At 33.2% G+C, this 18,024-nt stretch overlaps 1 protein-coding gene and 1 long non-coding RNA gene across 2 annotated transcripts in view; one reads left to right on the top strand and one right to left on the bottom strand.

Moving 5' to 3' along the window:
* SLC38A11 (solute carrier family 38 member 11) overlaps window positions 1–248 on the bottom strand; it is a 66,197-nt gene extending 65,949 nt beyond the window's left edge. The window contains exon 1 of the mRNA XM_051986249.1: window positions 3–248. Coding sequence (XP_051842209.1) covers window positions 3–65 — 63 coding nt within the window. The 5' untranslated portion in view covers window positions 66–248. The remainder of the gene's footprint in view (window positions 1–2) is intronic.
* A 4,486-nt stretch (window positions 249–4,734) lies between these two features.
* The window catches only part of LOC127554601 (uncharacterized), a 39,276-nt gene continuing 25,986 nt past the window's right edge, over window positions 4,735–18,024 (top strand). Inside the window, exons 1-2 of the long non-coding RNA XR_007952019.1 lie at window positions 4,735–4,853; window positions 15,029–15,112. This is a non-coding gene — a long non-coding RNA (uncharacterized LOC127554601). The remainder of the gene's footprint in view (window positions 4,854–15,028; window positions 15,113–18,024) is intronic.

Raw genomic sequence — 18,024 nt, 5'->3', positions numbered from 1 at the left:
ACCTTCAGTGAAATGCAAGGTCGCTGTCCCTGGTAGCCCATTGGTGCAGAAGTGACAAGGTTCATGCTGGAGAGGGAGGCACATCGGTCAAATGCTTGGAGCCCTGGTCTGCCTTTGCCCCAACCCCTGAAGCCGCCTCCTCCTACAGCCACTCCCTCATCCCACAGGGACAGTTTTCCAAACTATTGGGCACCCAGAGCGAAAACCTTAGGAAACTGTTCCCTTCACCTCACGGGGGCCCCCTGGCACGACACGTTCTGTGAGCCAGACTGCGAAAAGTGAGCCGCTTCTCTTTGGTTAGCTGCAGCGCAGCAGTCTCGGGGGAGTGCTTTTTAGCCAAACGCTTTTCCAGTTGGATTTCTCCTTTTGGAGATGGTGTTTCTATCTTTAGGGCAGCCCCTATTTTCTCAATAAGAGAGGGTTATTCTTGCCCCTAGGCTTTCGGTGGCAAGGAACAACATGTTCTGTTGTCTCTCTACTCTGACTCCTCTAAGTAGAAACTGATGGGCTGATAAGAGTCAACTCCTGTTCTGGTTCCCTTTCTCCTGATTACTAGGTAGGAAAGTAGAGGGGCTGAGGGACAGCTTCACTTTATTCCTCCTGCTTTGCCACTTGTGTCCATCATCCCCAACCCTAACACCTTTGCCCTTTAACTTTCCCTTTCTGACTCCCCCGAGGAGCCAATAGAAATAAAGTTTGTAATTTGCAGTTGGAAAACTGGGGATTATAGATGAGAGGGTTAAAAAGCTTCTTGCAAATAACAGTAATAATTCATATGAATATGATCCTGTAAAAGTTTGCAAAACATTTACCCCCTTCATAATAGCCTTGGGAGGGAATCAGCGAAGTGATTATCACTTGCATTTTACAGATTAAAAAAATTGAGAGACAGGCCTCAGCTAACATGACTAGTATCAGAGTGCCTGTATCTAAACCTCCTCTCTCCAAGTCCTTAATTGCTTCCCAAACAGCATTCATTGGAGTAAAAAGAGTAGGAAATTTGGAATTAAAATATCTGAGTTTGAATCTAATACATCTATTTGCTCCCTGAATGACCTCAGGCACTTAAAGAGTTAGTGTGGCATAGTGGATAGAATTGTTGGACTTGAAAGTCAAAATGACCTTAGTTGAAAATCTGTCAAACACTAGTATTGTGTCTCTAATCAAGTCACTTAATCTCTTTGTCACTTAGTTTCATTGGTAAATCAAAGACCTCAAAGATTTTTTGAAAGGCTCAAATTAGATAAAGTATGACCTGAAAGCTTTATATAAAAATGAATAATTAAACCCTTAGAGTCTCAGTTTTTTCAACTGCAAAATAGGACACTAATAATAGTGCCTACTTCAAAAGCTGATTATGAAAAAAAAATTAAAGCTGATTGGGAGGAGCAAATTAGATAATGTATATAAGGCCACTTTACAAACCTTAAAGCATTATATAAAACAAGCTATTAAACTTTCCAAGTCTCCTCATTTTTAGGGATTTAGTTTTGCATTGTTCATTCTTGACTAACTCAATGTGAGCTTATGTAGGGTTTCTTGGCAAAGATACTGGAGTGATTTGCTATTTCCTTATCCAGTTCATTTTAACGATGAGGAATGGAGGCAAATAGTCACAAGTGATTTGCCAAGGATCACACAGTTTCTAAGTGTCTGAGGTTAGATATGAAGTTATGAAGATAAGTCTTCTGATCTATCTAGATGCTAAAATACAATGAAATAAGTACTGTTATCTGCTGATTGGACTTTACCAATATTTTCAAAAAGTTGATTGAGTCTTAGATCGTACCATAGAAAGCTTTACAGAAAGCTTGAGGTTTAAGAGCGTGTGTCAAGTCCTAAGCAACACGTAGAGTTGGTGTAAATCTTGGTCCTGAAGAGAGGCCATGCAATGTGGGATTTATAAAGAGATACAGAAATATAAAGGAGACAATATCAAGGAACTGTTTATTTTTTATCTTAATCTTCTGGAGGTTTTATCTACTTAAAATTGTCCATTTTGCTTTCTGTGACATGTTCATATAGGCAGGTGACCTCTGGAATCCCATTCATACTGAGAGAATAAACTTTCCCTCGGTGTTAGAATTAATTTGACTGCTTTAGCATTCAAGTTGCTCATGATAAAGAAGAACCACAGAAGGCATAATTTTGTTGGAGAAAAAACCATGAGCAGGAAGGTATTTAAAAATGAAATATATTCCACATCCTCATATGGCCAATAGGTTATAATGTTTCACAAATGTTATAAGAAAATTCTCCTTTTTTGTTGGTCCCTCCTGCTATTATTTAGCAACTTGAACCCACTTTCAGAATCATATCACTTCAAGCCTCTAATGGGTAAGATAAATGTTCTGTTAGATTTAGAAATTGGAGATAATTTAGAAAAAAGGATTTCTTTAGAAATGGAAGACAGGAAAAGCCTAGAAAGACTTATATGAACAGATGCTGAATGAAATGAGCAGAACCAGAAGAATATTGTATACACTAACAGAAAGATTGTATAATGATCAAGTATGACAGACTTGTCTCTTCTCAGCAATACATTGATCCAAGACAAGACTAACAGATTTGGGATGGAAAATGCCATCCACATCCAAAGAGGGAACTATGGAAACTGAATGTGGATTGAAGCATACTATTTTCACTTTAATTTTTTCTTTCTTTCTTGTGTTTTTTCACAATATGACTAATATGGAAATATTTTTAAAATGATTGCACATGTATAACCTATATCAGGAGAGCAACCTACTCTCTTGGGTAGGAGAGAAAAGGAGAGAGACAAAATTTGGAACTCAAAATCTTGCAAAAATGAATGTTGAAAATTTCTTTACATGTAATTGGAAAAAGTAAGATACTGTTAAGTGGGGGGAGAGAAGAAATGGAAGACAGATGCTCACGTTTACCCACAAAGTAATCTTTAAGCTCTCAACAGCTTGTATTTATACAGCACTTTAAGATTTATTAATCCTTGAAGCAGATACTACAGCAATCAAATAGAGATGAAATTAATATTCCCATTTTACAGTTTTGCAAATGAAGAAAAATTAAGTGACTTGTCCCAAATCCCACAGCTAGAAAGTATCAGATCTGGAATTTAGGTCTTCTGATTCAAAGACAAGTGCTCATTAGTATTCAATCAACAAATGGCACAATGACAAAACCTGCATTTCCAATGCTTCTTTTTCCCTGGGTCCATTTTTAAGAAAAATGTCATCATTTTTTTGTGTCTCTTTTCTGTGATTCCTTTTAATTTAGTCATTCACAACAGAAAGCAATTACATATATAATACATGGTATAGTTGAATTTAGAAGAAAAGAGTATAGATACTGGAGAAAAGGGGAAGTTGGGGAATGTAGGAAGCTAGATGGAACCACAGATAGAACCCCTGGACATGAAGTGAGGAAGACTTGAATTCACATCTGGACTCAAATACTCCTTGCCACATAACCCTAGCAAGTCTCTTAACCTCAGCTTCAGTTTCCTTAGGTGTAAAATGAGGAAAATAATAGTACTTATGTTCCAGGATTGTTGAAGGGATCAGATGAGGTAATGCATATAAAATGCTTAGCAAAATACATGGTACACAATGGGCGCTTAATAAATGCTTGTTTAAAAAAAGTAAAGGTAATCTAAATAGTATCAAGTTAATAGAAGAGTCTTGAAGTTATGTTACTGTATAGATGGTGATTGGGCAAAGAGTCTTGAGAGAGGGATCATGATTTTAATCTGTCTCATAAGTAGTTGATTAGAAATCGCTAATAAAATATTAATGATTAGATGAACTAAAGGACTTCAAATATGTAAAAGCTTCCTACTCACCTTGGCACAGGCCTGTCCACTGATAGGCATAAGCAAGGACAGAAGAGAGAAGGATGACAATATAGATCTCCGGTCTTATTACAGGCCAGAAGGCTTATTGAGTCAGACTGGGGAAGTAATATATGGAATTCCAGATGACTTACTGCTTCTCTCTTTTCTATCTGCATCAACAGCAATGAACATTCAATAAATTCTTATTATGTTTAGAGCCATATTATGAATAGAATACATACTGTATATGCCAGATAGACAGAAAAAGACAAATATCATACACCATATAATAAGTGTCATATACAATAATTGTTGCAGGAATTCAGGGAGGAACTAGCTATAAAAGGAGTGAGATAATAATAATAATTGCTGACATTTATATAATTCTTTATTGTGAAAGAAAAAAAATTATGACACTTAAGCTGGCATTTGAAGGTTCTAGGAATCAGGAAATGGGCATTGTAGGTCTGAATCTACCACTCACTAAATACATTGTATGATCTTGGGTTTAATTTAACTTCTTTGAGGTTCAATTTTGTCATCTGGAAAATGAAAATATTAAATTAGATGACTTCTAAAATCTTGAAATAATAAACTTCTAGTCACTTCTAGAGGAAAACATGAAAAAGATGTATTTATATAACCCTTAAAGTTTGCAAAGCACTTTACATACTGTGAGTGATAGTTCCCAAATCTTCCCAGTTTGGGGGCTTTTCTGACATTCATAATGCTCATTTGAGATAGCCTGCTTCTGCGCTAGAATCTCTTTTCTATAATCTTCTATATTTAAGAGCTTCCATGCCCTATTCCTCTAGCCAATGCCAGAGTTTCTCTATCTGTGACATCAGAAATGACAAACCAATCGGAGGCATTTAAGTAAGCATTTGCCATCTATCTCTCTGCAAGATTCTTGATTACATTCTGAAGCTTTACTTTTATGGAAGAGAGAAATGACTCAAGCACTCTTTGTGTTAACTAAGAGGAATGGTGAAAGTTTGAAGATAACTGGATCAAGTTCAGAGCACAGTTTCTAACAAGATATGTATGCCATGCTCTATTTTTTTTTTCTTCATAGGATCATAGATCTTAGAACCTTACAAGTAGGGCTGGAAGTTACTTCAGAAGGCATCTAGGTTAATCATCTAATTTTTACACATGAGAAAATGAAAGCCCATAGCATGAAAGTTATTTGCCCAAGGTTACAGAGGTAATAAGTAGCAGAATAAGAATTTGAATCTAGGATTGTCTTCTCACCCTAGATTTCACATTCTTTCTATTGTAACATACCTTATCTTAACTATTGTTTTGACTTGAATCAGTCTACAGGTATTATGCCCAATTAAGCATATTAAGCAATATGCTAACTGTTGGCAATATGTTAAGCACTAGGAATAAAATGAGATGAATTAGAGAATCCTTACTTGCAAGGGAATGCACTGAATATCATCATACCTGAATTGGAGTAAATATATCTCCTCTCTGCTCTTATCACCATGTAATATTAGACCCACTATTGAAATCTAAATTCCTCTTCCCTTATTTTTGCCACCCCCCCAATACCTACCCTTGCCTGTCAATGTCTGTTAGGCCTTATGGTTTCTTTTGTGCAAGTTAAAATTTTGTGCCTATTAAAGGACTAGTGCTTTAAGCATTTAAATGTTTGTTTAATTTTTATGTAATACTCCCTAAATTGGAATCTAGGATCTGTCAACTGCTAGTAATATGATCATAGATATATCACTTTCACAAGCCTATACTTCATTCCTTGTAAGTTGAGGATAACTCATTCCAACTTCTCAAGTTTTATGAAGATAAAATAGGATAATTGTAAAATTGTAAAAACTTTAAAGTACGGAACAAGTGTAAAGTATGATTGCTATATTACGGAGGCTTTTGGGAGCTGGAGATAGTTTCTGGTTCAAGTCATCATGATGAACTAGAAAATGATAGTATCCTTCAGCTTGTCTCCCAAAGTGATAAAAGGAAGAATAAAGTATTCTTTTCCTTCTTTCTGGACTATAAAACCATTTCCAGGTATTCTCATCTCTCCCATCCCCTGACTTTCAGTTTCCTTTTGTGTGTTGGCTGATGCTCCTTGAGGACAGAGACTATATTTCTGTTTTATTAAAGTTTTTTATGTAGTCTGTGTTTCTTATGAAATTATAGTCACTCCTAGTATCTTTTTCTTTTCCCTTCCCAGAAATCCATCCCATTTTGTTAAATATAACAAATAGTGTTTCTAAAAGAAAAAAATCAATACAATTTAACAATACACTGAAAAAGTTCAAAAACATGTGTAAACACCTGTGTACTTTCCACCTCCACAAAGGGATGATTCGAAGATGTGCTATTTCTTTTCATTCAAATCATGCCTGATCTTTATAATTTTGTTACATTTACTTTTGATTGTTTTAGTATGTAGTTGCTCTTAATATTTACATTGTTATAGTTATTATATATGTTGCTTTCTTCTGCTAACTTCACTTGGCATCCTTTTTATGCAGATTTTTCTGTTTTCTGTATTCATCATTACATCATTTCTTTCAGCACAGTGATATTCTATTACAGTCGTAATTTACCTTTTTTTTAAGCATTCCTCAATTGATGGGTTTCTACTTTGTTTCTAATTCTTTGCTATCACAAAAGGTTTTGCCATTAATATCTTGTTACATATGGAAACTTTATTCTTATTGATGACTTCCTAGAAATATAAAAGCCAAAGAATGGAGTCTCTGGTCAAAGAGTATGAACATCTTAGTTACTTTATTTGCATAATTCCAAATTCCCTGTCAAAATGACTGTATCACTTCTACCAACAAGTGTGATATCATTCCACAAAACCATCAACATTGAATATTGCCATTTTGGGGTAATCTTTGCAAATTCTGCAGAGTGTGAGGAAAAATCTTAGAATTGTTTTGATTTGCTTTTATTAGTGATTTGGAGCATTCTTTCATGTGGTTATTAATAGTTAAATTCTTCCTTTGAGAACTGTTCAAATCACTTTTCTATTATAGGAATGATTATTAGCAATATATATGTATATATAGTACATATATATATGGGTGTGTGTGTATAGATACTCTATATACATACTTTATATATTATATATGGCATACATGCATAATATGTTATATATACTATTTACTTTGAATGCTACCTGAACTATATGTACATTGCATGTTATGTAAACATATAATACATGTAAACATACAATGTATATACTTGTGTATATATCATATAAATCTTTACTATTTATGTAAATTCGATATAATACATTTTATATGATATATATACAAGTATATACATAATGTATATATGATTGTGATTGTATGCTATTTATATATATTATAAATATGGGTAGCAAATATACTATGTTATATATAATATTTAAAGTGTATGTATGTCAAATAGATCTATTCATAGATGTGAGTCATATATGATCTATTTCACTTTTAATTGTTTAATAGTATAATCTTTAAAATTAAGGTCACATCCTTTTAGAATGCATTAGGGGATATGATATAAGGTGCTGATGTAAGCCTAATTCTTAGTTAATTTCCAGTTTTCTCAGAAATTTTACCTAGGTAATACAGGTTTCCTTTATCATTTGCTAGTTTTAAAAAATTCTTTTGTTTCCAATGCCTCTTTTTCTCATCTATTCCATTGCTTTAGCTCTCCATTTTTTAACTAATATAGATGGTTTGAAATACCACTCCCTTGTAATGTAGATTGATGTTGTAAATATTGTTACCTTTCATCCTTGTTTCATAATTTCCCTTGATAGTCTATTTTTTTTTGTTTTTTGAAGTTAATTTTTTAGATTCTATAAAGTATTACCTTAATAATTTAATTGGTATATCATTGAAAGTAAAAATTAATTTTGGTAGCATTGTCATTATTATATTAACATGGCTTAGTCATGAGCACTGATTATTCTTCAACTATTTAAATTATTTATTTAATGAGTACTTTGTAATTGAATCTATATGAGTCTTTTGTGTGCTTTGGTAAATTGATCCCCAGATATTTTATGCATTCTGTTGTTACTTAGAATGAGATTTCCCCTTCCATTTTGCTATTTGTAGAAATGTTGTTTATTTTTGAAGAATTATTTGTAGCCTGTAACTTTGCTAAAGCTATGTGTGTGTGTGTGTGTGTGTATGTTTGTTCAATTGTTTTAATTAGTTCTTTTAGGATTCCTTAAAATTTTCCAAACAACCCATCATGTTATTAACAAATAGAGATAATTTTCTCTATTCTTTATTTCTATGCTTTTAATTTCCTTCTCTAGTATTATTACTACTATTAGCATTTCCAAAACTGTATCAAATAATAATGGAAGAGTAAATATCCTTGCTTCACACTCAAAATTACTGGGAAAATGTCCAGTGTATCCCCATTGCATATGATACTTTCTTTTGACTTCACATAAATGCCTTTTTTTTTTTTTTAAGCTAAAGCCATTGGATGTTAAGTGTCTTGCCCAGGGTCACACAGCTAGGAAGTATTATATAATGTTCTTGATTTGGTTTTCTGGAGGTCTCTGGGCAGGCTTCCTTTCAGCTCAGTTATCACCACAAAAATAGCCAGGTGTTAAAGTCCAAATTCTTTATTGCCTCCTTGCCTGGGGTGGACAGCTTTCTGGAGAGCCTTTCAGAGTTTTGGTTTCAATGGAAAAGTGCAGGAGGCCAGGCTAGCCACTAGGAGCCTGATAGAAGATGAAATTGAATCTCTCTTTCCCTCTGAGAGCTTGAGCTCCCAGCTTATATGCTCTACACTGAATAAACCAATGACTATATTACTAGGAAACCATTATTTGTTGTAAAATTAAATGTCATAGGGAACTTAGAGAACTATTAAGTGCCATGCTAAACTAGATAACCATTGTATCATCATTTCCACTGAATTAGCACCTTTTTTTTAAATAATTTTTTATTGATAGAACGCATGCCAGGGTAATTTTTACAGCATTATCCCTTGCATTCATTTCTGTTCCGATTTTTCCCCTCCCTCTCTCCACCCCTTCCCCGAGATGGCAAGAGTCCTTTACATGTTGAATGGGTTGCAGTATATCCTAGATACAATATATGTGTGCAGAACCAAACAGTTTTCTTGTTGCACAGGGAGAATTGGATTCAGAAGGTATAAATAACCCGGGAGGAAAAACATAAATGCAAGCAGTTTATATTCATTTCCAGTGTTCTTTCTCTGGGTGTAGCTGCTTCTGTCCATCTTTGATCAATTAAGGCTCTCTTTATCAAAGAGGTCCACTTCCATGAGAATACATCCTCAAACAGTATCATTGTTGAGGTATATAATGATCTCCTGGTTCTGCTCATTTCCCTCAGCATCAGTTCATGTAAGTCTCGCCAGTCCTCTCTGTATTCATCCTGCTGGTCGTTCCTTACAGAACAATAATATTCCATAACGTTCATATACCACAATTTACTCAACCATTCTCCAATTGATGGACATCCTTTCATTTTCCAGCTTCTAGCCACTACAAACAGGGCTGCCACAAACATTTTGGCACATACAGGTCCCTTTCCTTTCTTTAGTATCTCTTTGGGGTATAAGCCCAGTAGAAACACTGCTGGATCAAAGGGTATGCACAGCTTGATAACTTTTTGAGCATAGTTCCAAATTGCTCTCCAGAATGGCTGGATGTGTTCACAATTCCACCAACAATGTATCAGTGTCCCTGTTTTCCCACATCCCCTCCAACATTCCCCATTATCTTTCCCTGTCATTCTAGCCAATCTGACAGGTGTGTAGTGGTATCTCAGAGTTGTCTTAATTTGCATTTCTCTGATTAATAATGATTTGGAGCATATTTTCATATGTCTATAAATAGTTTCAATTTCTTCGTCTGAGAATTGTCTGTTCATATCCTTTGACCATTTATCAATTGGAGAATGGTTTGATTTCTTATAGATTAGGGTCAGTTCTCTATATATTTTGGAAATGAGGCCTTTATCAGAACCTTTGATTGTAAAAATGTTTTCCCAGTTTATTTTTTCCCTTCTAATCTTGTTTGCATTTGTTTTGTTTGTACAAAAACTTTTCAATTGGATATAATCAAAATTTTCTATGTTGTGGTCAATAGTGATCTCTAATTCTTCTTTGGTCATAAATTCCTCCCTCTTCCACAGGTCTGACAGGTAAACTATCCTATGCTCTTCCAATTTATTTATCATCTCATTCTTTATGCCTAGATCATGAACCCATTTTGACCTTATCTTGGTGTACGGTGTTAAGTGTGGGTCAATGCCTAGTTTCTGCCATACTGATTTCCAATTTTCCCAGCAATTTTTGTCAAAGAATTAGCACCTTTTAAGAATCCTTGTTTCTAATTCAGAGTTCTGACCCATAACAGCATTAAGTATCTGAGGTTGGATTTGAGTTCTGGTCCTTCTGACTTCAGGGCCAGTGTTCTATCCACTGTGCCATTTAGCTGTCCTGACATAGATGCTTTTTAATGATATTTTTAAAAGGTTCCTTTATCTCTACACTCTGTACATTTTCTATTTGTTTCTTTCGTTCAGAATAAGGAATATTGTGCTTTGTCAAAGCTTGTTCTCCCATCTACTGTAATGATAGTGTGGTTTTGAATGTTTTGTTTTTTAATATGATTGATTATATTGATTATTTTTCTAATGTTCAATTATCTTTGGATTCCTGGTATAAATCCCATTGGCCATAAGGAATAATTTTTCAAAAAATGCTATAGTCTGTTTGAAAGAATTTTGTTTAATTTTTTTCAATTTTGGTTTTATATAGACAGATATTTGTAAACTGAAAGATCCCTGAAATCACAGCTGACATTTATATAGTATTTTAAGATTTGCAAAGCACTTTCCAAACATTACTTCATTTGTTTCTAACCATAATCCTAGATAATAGCATTCTCTTGTTACTAATGAAGAAATTGAACTTCAGAGAGGTTATAATTTGCTCATATTCATTTAACTGTTAAATGTTGGGAGAATTATTTAAAATTAATCTCTTTTGATGTGACATACACCTCTTTTCTCAACATATATTTCTTCTCTCATAGAATAGGAGATAATTCAAAGAAAGTGAAAGAAGGGGGAAGAAAAATTTTGGCTTAAAATCTTAGAGATCTCTACCCAAGATCAAGAACCCAACTAGAAGGATTGATTTTAGCAATAAAGAGAACTACTTCATCATTTGAGACTGAAAGGAAGGTGAAGAGGGTGGATAAGTTCATAGAGAGGTTTTGAGGTGAGAAGGAAGAGATGAGAGTATTAGTCATTTTAGGGCATCATTTGCTGAAAGGGAGAGGTGAGAATAAGGCAGAGTTGGCACCTTGATGTCAGAGGTTTGGAACAGCTATTGGGAATATGATGACAAGTAAATCAGAAGCCAGAAAGACATCATATCAATTCTATGCACTGAGGAGAGAGCCTATTTATAATTAGCATGAATTTGTAGAAGATCTAGTCAACAATATGAGGAGCAACCAAAGGAATCAGGCATATTTAGGAGGAAAGAATGTTTAATGGGAACAAGATAGTTCTCTTCATTCCCATGATTTTTTATGATTTTTATTAGATTTGAATTTAGGAATGAAAAATGTGGATTTTAGGAGTGACCCATATTTGGTCATTAGCAGAGTGGGAACAATGGAATGGCAAAAGGGAGGATGATTCCAGGTAGAAGACAATGCTTGATGAAATTGCTAACTATAGAATGAGATTATATAGAAAATGAAGAGAAACCAGAAGAGGGATGATACATTAAGAGGATAGGGAGGGAAGAAAGCCTGGAGGTCAGGGTGAGGTTAGACACATGGATCAGGAGAGAGATAAAAAGATAGATTATGATTAAAAAAGAAAAAAGTCAGTCTTTTGGGATTTTTGGCATGGAGTTATTCTAAAAGACTTTAAGGTTATGACCATCCCTTTGGGTGAGTGAAATAGAACAGAGATTCACAAGGCATAAGAGATGAGGAGATTGATGAACTGAGAGACCATGAGGTTAGAAAGATCATCACAGAACATTCTTGATTCCAGAGGACAAATGCTGAAACAAAAATAATACTTCTTTGTAGGATAGGAAGAAATTATTGGTATGGAAGGAATATACATATATTGTCTGATATAGTTACCATATTAGTTGGTTTTACTTCACATTTTTCTTTGTTACAAATTTTAAAAGTCTCTGTAATAAGAAGGGTATATCAGGAAGGCATATATATATATATGAATTGTACATGTTTAACGTATATTGGGTTATTTGCTGTCTAGGGGAGAGGATAAAGGGAAACCTTGTGTTTTTTTTTTTTTTGCAAAGGTTTTGCAAAGGTGAATATTGAAAACTACCTTTGCATATATTTTGAAAATAAAAAGCTATTATTTAAAAAATAGATGAGGAAAGGAAGGGAGGAAAAAAAGAAGGAAAATTAGAGGGAAGAAGAAAGAAAGGAAAAAAAAACAATCAAATAAATATATTTATAAAAGGAACATTGTATATAATCACTATAGACACATGTTGAACACTATTACATTAAGAAAATATTCTTCAGGAAACTTGATATTGTAAATAGAATACTTAATTGGGATTCAGAAAAGCAAGACTGGTTCAATCTTTTCTCTTATCTATCTCCCGGTTTTTCTAACTTCCTTCAAATCTTTTATTATATAATGTAATAGTATATAAGCTATTTAATGCTGTCTTAGAAAGGCAATTCACTATGGTTGTAGATATGTTGTATTAGGCTCAGTGGCAATGAGGAGAATTTAGAATTGTTAAAATCAAAGGTCACAACATCACAGAATCTGAGAAGTGATCAATCTAATTTAATCCACCTCATCATTGAATTCTAATTTAACATATCCAGCAATATTCAATCCAGTCTATATTTGAAGACAACCAAGAAAGTGGGAAGAAGCACGCATGTCACTTTTATACATTTATAAATATTGGAAAGTTTTTCCCTTTAGCATAAAGATAAAATTGAGTTTTTTTGTTATTTTTGTCCCTTGCTACTGGTTCTGCTTTCTGTGGCCAAACACAACATGTCGAATCCTGTTCCTTTATAGGCCATCAAACATTGGAAAACAGATACCATGTTTTCATGAGTCTTCTTTTTCCCCCAAGATAAATATTCCCAGACACTTCAACTTATCCTCATATGTTATAAACTCATGGCCTTTCACCATCTTGGTGGTTCTCTTCTGGACACAACCTGGTTTATTATTATTCTTTTTGAACTCTTATGCCCTGAACTGAATTCATACTCAACAGAAGGATCTGAGAAGTATAAAATGAGATCTTCAACTCACTATTCCTACTAGATACATCCTGCTTAACATATCCCAAGTTTTCATTATATTTTTATTAGATTTTAGATTCATATTGAGTTTATAGACTTAGATCCTCTTCTGGACTATCATACTCTTTTAGACTATTGTTGTCTATCCATCAATCCATCCAATATAATCATATATTTGTTTTTTGTTTTTTGTTTTTTTGTTTTTTTTACTTTTACTAGAGTGAAAGATTTTACATTTAATCTTAATAAATTTTATACTATTAGTTTTAGCCTGATGCTCTTTGGATCCTGAATCTATCATCTGGTATGTTTGCTATTCCTTCTAGTTCAGTGTTACCTGCAGATTTGATCAACATATCATTTAAATCTTTATGCAATGGTATATGAATGTAATTGAATATTATTCTTCTATAAAAAATGATCAGTAGGATGATTTCAGAAAGGCTTGGAGAGACTCACATGAACTGATACTAAGTAAAATAAGTAGAATCAAGAGAACATTATATATAGCAACAAGATTAAGTAATGATCAACTCTGATGCAGTTGGCTCTTTTCAACAATGAGGTGATTCAGGACAATTTCAAAAGACTTGTGATGGAGAGAGCCATCTGCATCCAGAAAGAGGACTATGGGGACAGAATATGGATCACAACATAGTATTTTTACTTTTTTTGATCATTGTTTGCTTGCTTTTTTTTCTTTCCAATTTTTTTCTTTTTTTGATTTGATTTTTCTTGTGCAGCATGATAAATGTGGAAATATGTTTAGAAGAATTGCATATTTTAAACCTATAATGGATTATTTACTATCTATGAGAGGGGAGTAGGGGAAAGGGAGGGAGAAAAATTTGGAACACTAGTTCCAAGGGTGAATGCTGAAAACAATCTTTATATATATTTTAAAAATAAAAATGAATTCTTAATTTTTTAAACAAACAAAAAAATAAAACTTTTTTTAAAAACCCAGCATCAATGTGAATATTGACTTCACTAAAAATGATGGTAGATGTTAGAATGTAGAGAAAGACAGTAACTGACTAGTAGACTCTTCTTTTCTCTGAGACTCAACCTCATATGGAAAATTAGAGGTTTTGTGATCTTTGTTGTACCTGTTTTTAATATTCTAATGTACTTAGGAGCTGAAAATAGAGATAAAATTATTTTAATTGTTTTAATATATTTTTGTGGGATGGCTAAAGCACAAGATATGTGTAATTTGCCCTTGGTTGGCATTTGGGGGATGATAAGAATTTATTTTTAAAAATAAATGATGTATTTATTTGAGGTAAGTAGATAGGGAGTCAATCGGGAAGACCTTATTAGGCACTTACCATGTGCCAAGAACTGTTCTAAAAACTGGGATACAAAAAAGGGCAAAAAACAGTACTTGACCTCAAAAAGCTTACAATTTAATGGGAGAGACAAGATACAAAGAGCTATGTACAAACATAATATATACAGGATAGAGTAAAGATAATTACAGAGGAGAGGCACTAAGATTAAATGAAGTCTAAAAAGTCTTCTTGCAGAAGATAGAACTTTAGCTAAGATTTGAAGGAAGTTAGAAAAGCTGGGAGATAGATAAGAGAAATGAGAATTTCTGGCAAGGCAATCAATGAAAATGCCAAGAGTTGAGAGATGGAGTGGCTTTTTTTGAGGAGCCACAAGGGGAAAGGTATCACTGGGTCTCAAAGTACATGGAAAAGAGGGATATATAAGAAGACTGGAAAGGTAAGAAGAGTCTAGGTTATGATGGACTTTAAAAGATAAACAGAAGACTTTATATTTGACTTTAAAGGTAATAGGGAGTCACTAGAACTTATAGTTTTATCTGATGGACTTTAAAAGACAAAACAAAAGACTTTATATTTGACTGGGAGTCACTGGAACTTATCATATTATTTTATCTTCCCTAGGAAGTGAAAAGAAATCAAATATGTATTTTATTCTGTTGAGCTGTCCAGTGTCTACCAGACAAATGTGTACTTTCATCAGAGAAGGTAGGGAAAAAAACTTATTTTCAAACTCTCTGCTAAAAACCTTGACTACAAAGTATGTTTTATCTTTCTTGTATTGAACACAGGGCATAGTTATATTCAATGTCTTTTTATTAAAAATTCCTAGCAGAATAATTTAACACAAATGACTATCTGTCGCTATTTTCTGTATTATCTGTTTAACCCAAGCTACATCCCTGTTCAAAACATCTCTGATTTCCCTAGTTGTAAATTGAAAACTGACATGTTTTCTTATGTGATCAGTCAGCTGACAATGACTCAGCAGAGAAAAATGTACACACTGAAAAAATAAAAGTGAAAGCATACTTTCTACAGAAAAATAATATCTTTAGCATTAAATATTCACTTGCTTGGGCTCTGAAATGATCAGGAAAAGGTTTTACTTGTGGACATTTCTTTTTCTTTTAATTTCAACATTTGATGCAACTTCTATCTGTGAATAACTTCTAAATAACAATAATAATAATCAACCACATTTTTAGATTATCTCTTAATTTGGGAAATATCTTCTGTTTATTTTCAGTTTTTTTTATTGATTCCCCCCCCTCTTATTTCATTTTAACTTCCCATTAATTCCTTCTATTCCAATAGAATCCTCTTTTGTGACAAATAACTATAAGAAAAATAAATGAGCACATCGGCCTTGTTTGAAAGTAGATTGCTCAGGAGTAAAATATGTGTCATTATTCTTCTAAAATCATGAAAAGTCTCAATATTGAACAGTGCTTTACATCACTGTAATCATTTTGTTAAATGTTCTTCTTGTTCTGTTCATCTCATTCTGCATCAGTTCATATAGGTGTCTTTTAATTTATCTTTATCAGTAGTTTTTATGATACAATAATCCCCCTTTTCTTAGGTTTACCTCAAGGGTAGTGAAGAAAATGCTTTGCAAAGAATTGGAATCAAAATAGAAGCCAACTGTAAGAAACAAAATATCTTAACGAGAACTCCACTGACTGATGAATTCAGGAAAGATTTATTTTATATTTTTGAAAGAATGAGTGCCTAGCTTTGTAGACACATATTTGAAACTCCAAAGGCAAGATTTTATTTCCTATCCTCAAGCACAAGTCCCTCCCCTGATTCCACATTAATTGGATATTACAGAAGTTACAGGACCTGAATCTTGACAGCCCCTACTCCCAAGGAGCTTACATTCTTTTGGAGGAAGACAACTAATTTCTACCCTTAAGTATTCTTTGATATCCTTGTGATTTTCAATTTTCTAATAAAAGCTTCATTTCTACATTTTTTATAACTCTGGAAACCAAATAAGTGCCCATTCATTTCTCATATCAATGAATTGGTGAATAACCAAACAAATTGTGACATATGAAAATGAGGGCTATCTTTCTTATACTAACCAGAAATCCAAGAACAAAGACTTTTCTGAAACCATCCCTATCATCCCTCTAATCCTAAGAGACATAATATACTACAGTCTAATATTTTTATAGCTAATATTTAGATAGCTCTTTAAAGTTTACAGATGTTTTGTAAATGTAAATTCATTTACTCCTAACAACAATCCTGGAAGGTAAGTATTATCCTTCCCATTTTACAGGTGAAGAAATTAAGATAAACACATGAAGTGACAACTACAGTAAAACCCTTTGAGTCAGGACTCAAACTCAGGTGTTCCTGACTTCAAGTCCTGTATCCTATCTTTGCTACCTTTCTGTATTAATACTGAGCTGAGTCAGAGGCAGATCTAACATAACCTGACTGAGGAATCCTGAAAAAATGTTTCATTCCTCTATGTCTAAATCTAATGCTTAATTAAATTATTGTCTTCAGGGTAAAGAGAAGGCAGGAATGGTTTCAGTAAGGTTTTGTGCAATTTACAAATCAATTTATGGTTATTCCTCAGTTAATTAAACTCTATTTTATTTCCCGTTCTTTACAAAGCATTTCCTTCACAGCCCTGTGAGGTAACTAGTATAAGGAAAAGAGAGGAAGGATTTTGTTTTCCTCTTCAGATCACAAAATATAATTATACCATGATGAGGTGTTAATTTGTTAACAAAATGTTAACACCCTTATGTCTTTGTGAAATATGAACACCTTTTTGATTCAATCTGTGACTCTTAAAAAGTAGAGTGCTGCTCATTTGAGATAGTTAAAAAGATCCAGCAGTTGGGAAAAAAAAATGCAATTCTTTTATTTCTTTGAAGTGATGGTGACATCATCATCAATAGTCTAACAATGAAACTGCTCACTTAGAGACACTGAAAACATTAGTTGAGAAAAATAATAGAATATAATAATAATAAAAAAGAAAAATAATCAAAACTTTGAAGTTTTGAGGTTGTGAGTTGCCTTGATCACTTATTTTCCTACTTATGTATGTATGTTGGAGAGCATATTCCAGGTTTGTTTTGGAGGGATGTTTTGTTGTTACTATTAATCTTAGTAATCTAAGTTTAAAAAAAGTAAATAGCATCTTAGTAAATATCATTTCTAAAATAAAATTCTGTTGTTCTGACTCTTAATTTGAAAAACACTGGTGGAAGATAAAGTTGGTTAAATAAATGAGAAAGTGTGATCCCTAAGTATTATTTCTAGCTCTTCCCCTCTTGTTTTCCAAAAAACATAATTTGCTAGAATTATAATATTTTTTAAAAGATGAAGAATATTCAGCTGACCCTTTGAAGTTCCAGAAATAATCTTTTTAAATTACCTTAAGGTCTGAGAAAGACAGAGAAATATATATTTTTAAGTAATTATAATTATTAACTATGTAATAATGGTCAAAATGTGAATTGAAATTAAGCCTCATATCACCCATAATACATGTTTTTCATTATTGAATTCACCATTGATTTGTTCACTCATTACTGAACACAAGGGTAGAATTGGTGGTAGGGAAAATTGTGGACCTGATATTTTGT

This window comes from Antechinus flavipes, chromosome 3 (assembly GCF_016432865.1).
Source record: "Antechinus flavipes isolate AdamAnt ecotype Samford, QLD, Australia chromosome 3, AdamAnt_v2, whole genome shotgun sequence".
In the NCBI taxonomy this organism is placed as follows: Eukaryota; Metazoa; Chordata; class Mammalia; order Dasyuromorphia; family Dasyuridae; genus Antechinus; species Antechinus flavipes.
This window is presented reverse-complemented; position numbering and strand designations above follow the sequence as displayed.